Source organism: Cicer arietinum, chromosome 2 (assembly GCF_000331145.2).
Source record: "Cicer arietinum cultivar CDC Frontier isolate Library 1 chromosome 2, Cicar.CDCFrontier_v2.0, whole genome shotgun sequence".
Lineage (NCBI taxonomy): Eukaryota > Viridiplantae > Streptophyta > Magnoliopsida > Fabales > Fabaceae > Cicer > Cicer arietinum.
In genome coordinates this window covers 40,880,203-40,881,763 of record NC_021161.2, presented here as the reverse complement: position 1 = coordinate 40,881,763, position 1,561 = coordinate 40,880,203, and the positions used below count along the sequence as shown (strand labels likewise).

The 1,561-nt window shown below is 32.4% G+C and overlaps 1 protein-coding gene across 1 annotated transcript in view; it reads left to right on the top strand.

Annotated features, from left to right (window-relative positions):
* The window catches only part of LOC101506055 (E3 ubiquitin-protein ligase listerin), a 16,171-nt gene that overhangs the window by 1,655 nt on the left and 12,955 nt on the right, over positions 1–1,561 (top strand). The window contains exon 4 of the mRNA XM_004490627.4: positions 1,428–1,505. Within this exon, the coding sequence (XP_004490684.1) occupies positions 1,428–1,505 (78 nt within the window). The remainder of the gene's footprint in view (positions 1–1,427; positions 1,506–1,561) is intronic.

Here is a 1,561-nt window from a genome sequence, read left to right as displayed (position 1 = left end):
TCTTTTCTTACGAGTGTGTTTGGTCATGCTAATGCACCTGTATTGTCATGTACTTAGCTGTTGAAGTCTGGGCATAATCCAATAGGTTGGTAACAAGTTACTGGCTGTTTGGTCGAATTGTCACCTTTGCCTAAATTTTGGGGCAGAGCTTTTAACACTAAAATATGTTGTGCAATTTGTTTTCTATTTTGTATTTTTTTACATGTCTTCTTATTACTTTTCCTAAATTATGATTTTTATTTCCTATTTTTATACTAGTGTTTAACACTCCTGGTCGTGTTCTAATTGAGTTTCTAAATATAATGTGGTCATCTATGTGCTTTGTAACTTTTTTAATCCTACATTGATGTGTTAAATACTAGTGTTTTTTGTACTCTTACAACTAAGAACAATTATCACCCTCCCATGGCATTTACATGAGAATAGTTGAGGTGAATTGTTGGTAACAGGATTCTCCTGCTCGTCTTGATGAGTCTTTCAAAGTGCATATCTTTTGACAGTAAAATGATAAATATGGGCCATAGATTTTTGGAATATGTTGGGGAACCAATATTTCAGGCTTTACAAGAACACAAAGAACCCTAATTTGATCCGTTCTTTTTCTTCAGTTTTCACTTTTCACACGACTGCTTGAGTTGGACTATCATTATGATTGCATTCGCCAACTGTTTTTTTTTGGGATAGATAAGTTTTTCGGCCCTATAAATGTACCCAATACCTTTTGTGAAATTGGTAACAATATATTTGAGGGATGAAAGTTTGAAAATATTTTTGCAGCGACTAAAAACGAAATTCGGAATATTTATAAGAACAAAAAACTTTTTAACCATTTTTTTTGGCACTCTTCCAATTTTTAGTTCTCTTCACTGCAATAGCAATGTTCTGTTGCTGGCCCATAAGTTAATGGAATCCCCAAGGCAGTTATTTTTGGGAGAATAATGATTGGTTGAGGTTGTTAGATTTTTATTATGATAGCTATACCAGTTGTTTCATAGGTTGGTTGGATGATATTTGGTGAAATGCACTTTTTATATTCATAGTTCTGTTAATGTTCAGTAAACTTTATTTTTCGTCACATTTTTCTTCGATTTAAATACTTCTAAGCTGTACATTTTCTCCACACATTTCATTTATATTTATATAAATTATCATTAGGGCATCATAGCTGAGCTTCTCAGTTCTCAATATGTAGTTGATTTTTTTTTTCGAAAGATATATAGTTGATTTCTTTCTCTTTTTCCTTATATTTTTAGTCTGTGACTGTCATGAGCCACCATTCATTTACCATCTCTACTACTATTTTGTCATCCATAGTCGATTTTATTCTGATTTGGTTGCAATAAATTAATCAATGATTTCAACTGGTGATGAATCTGTTCTCTTATATATTTCATAATCTCATTATGTACCCGTCTTTTGTTTAACAGCTGAAGGCGTTGTCAACTTTATCTACGCTGCTTCAGGAAAGGTCAGCAAAAGAAATTGTTCCAATTATTCCCCAATGGGTATGTGTTTTTCACATATAGGTATTTATATGTATTTCCTGTATTAGGTCTCTTTC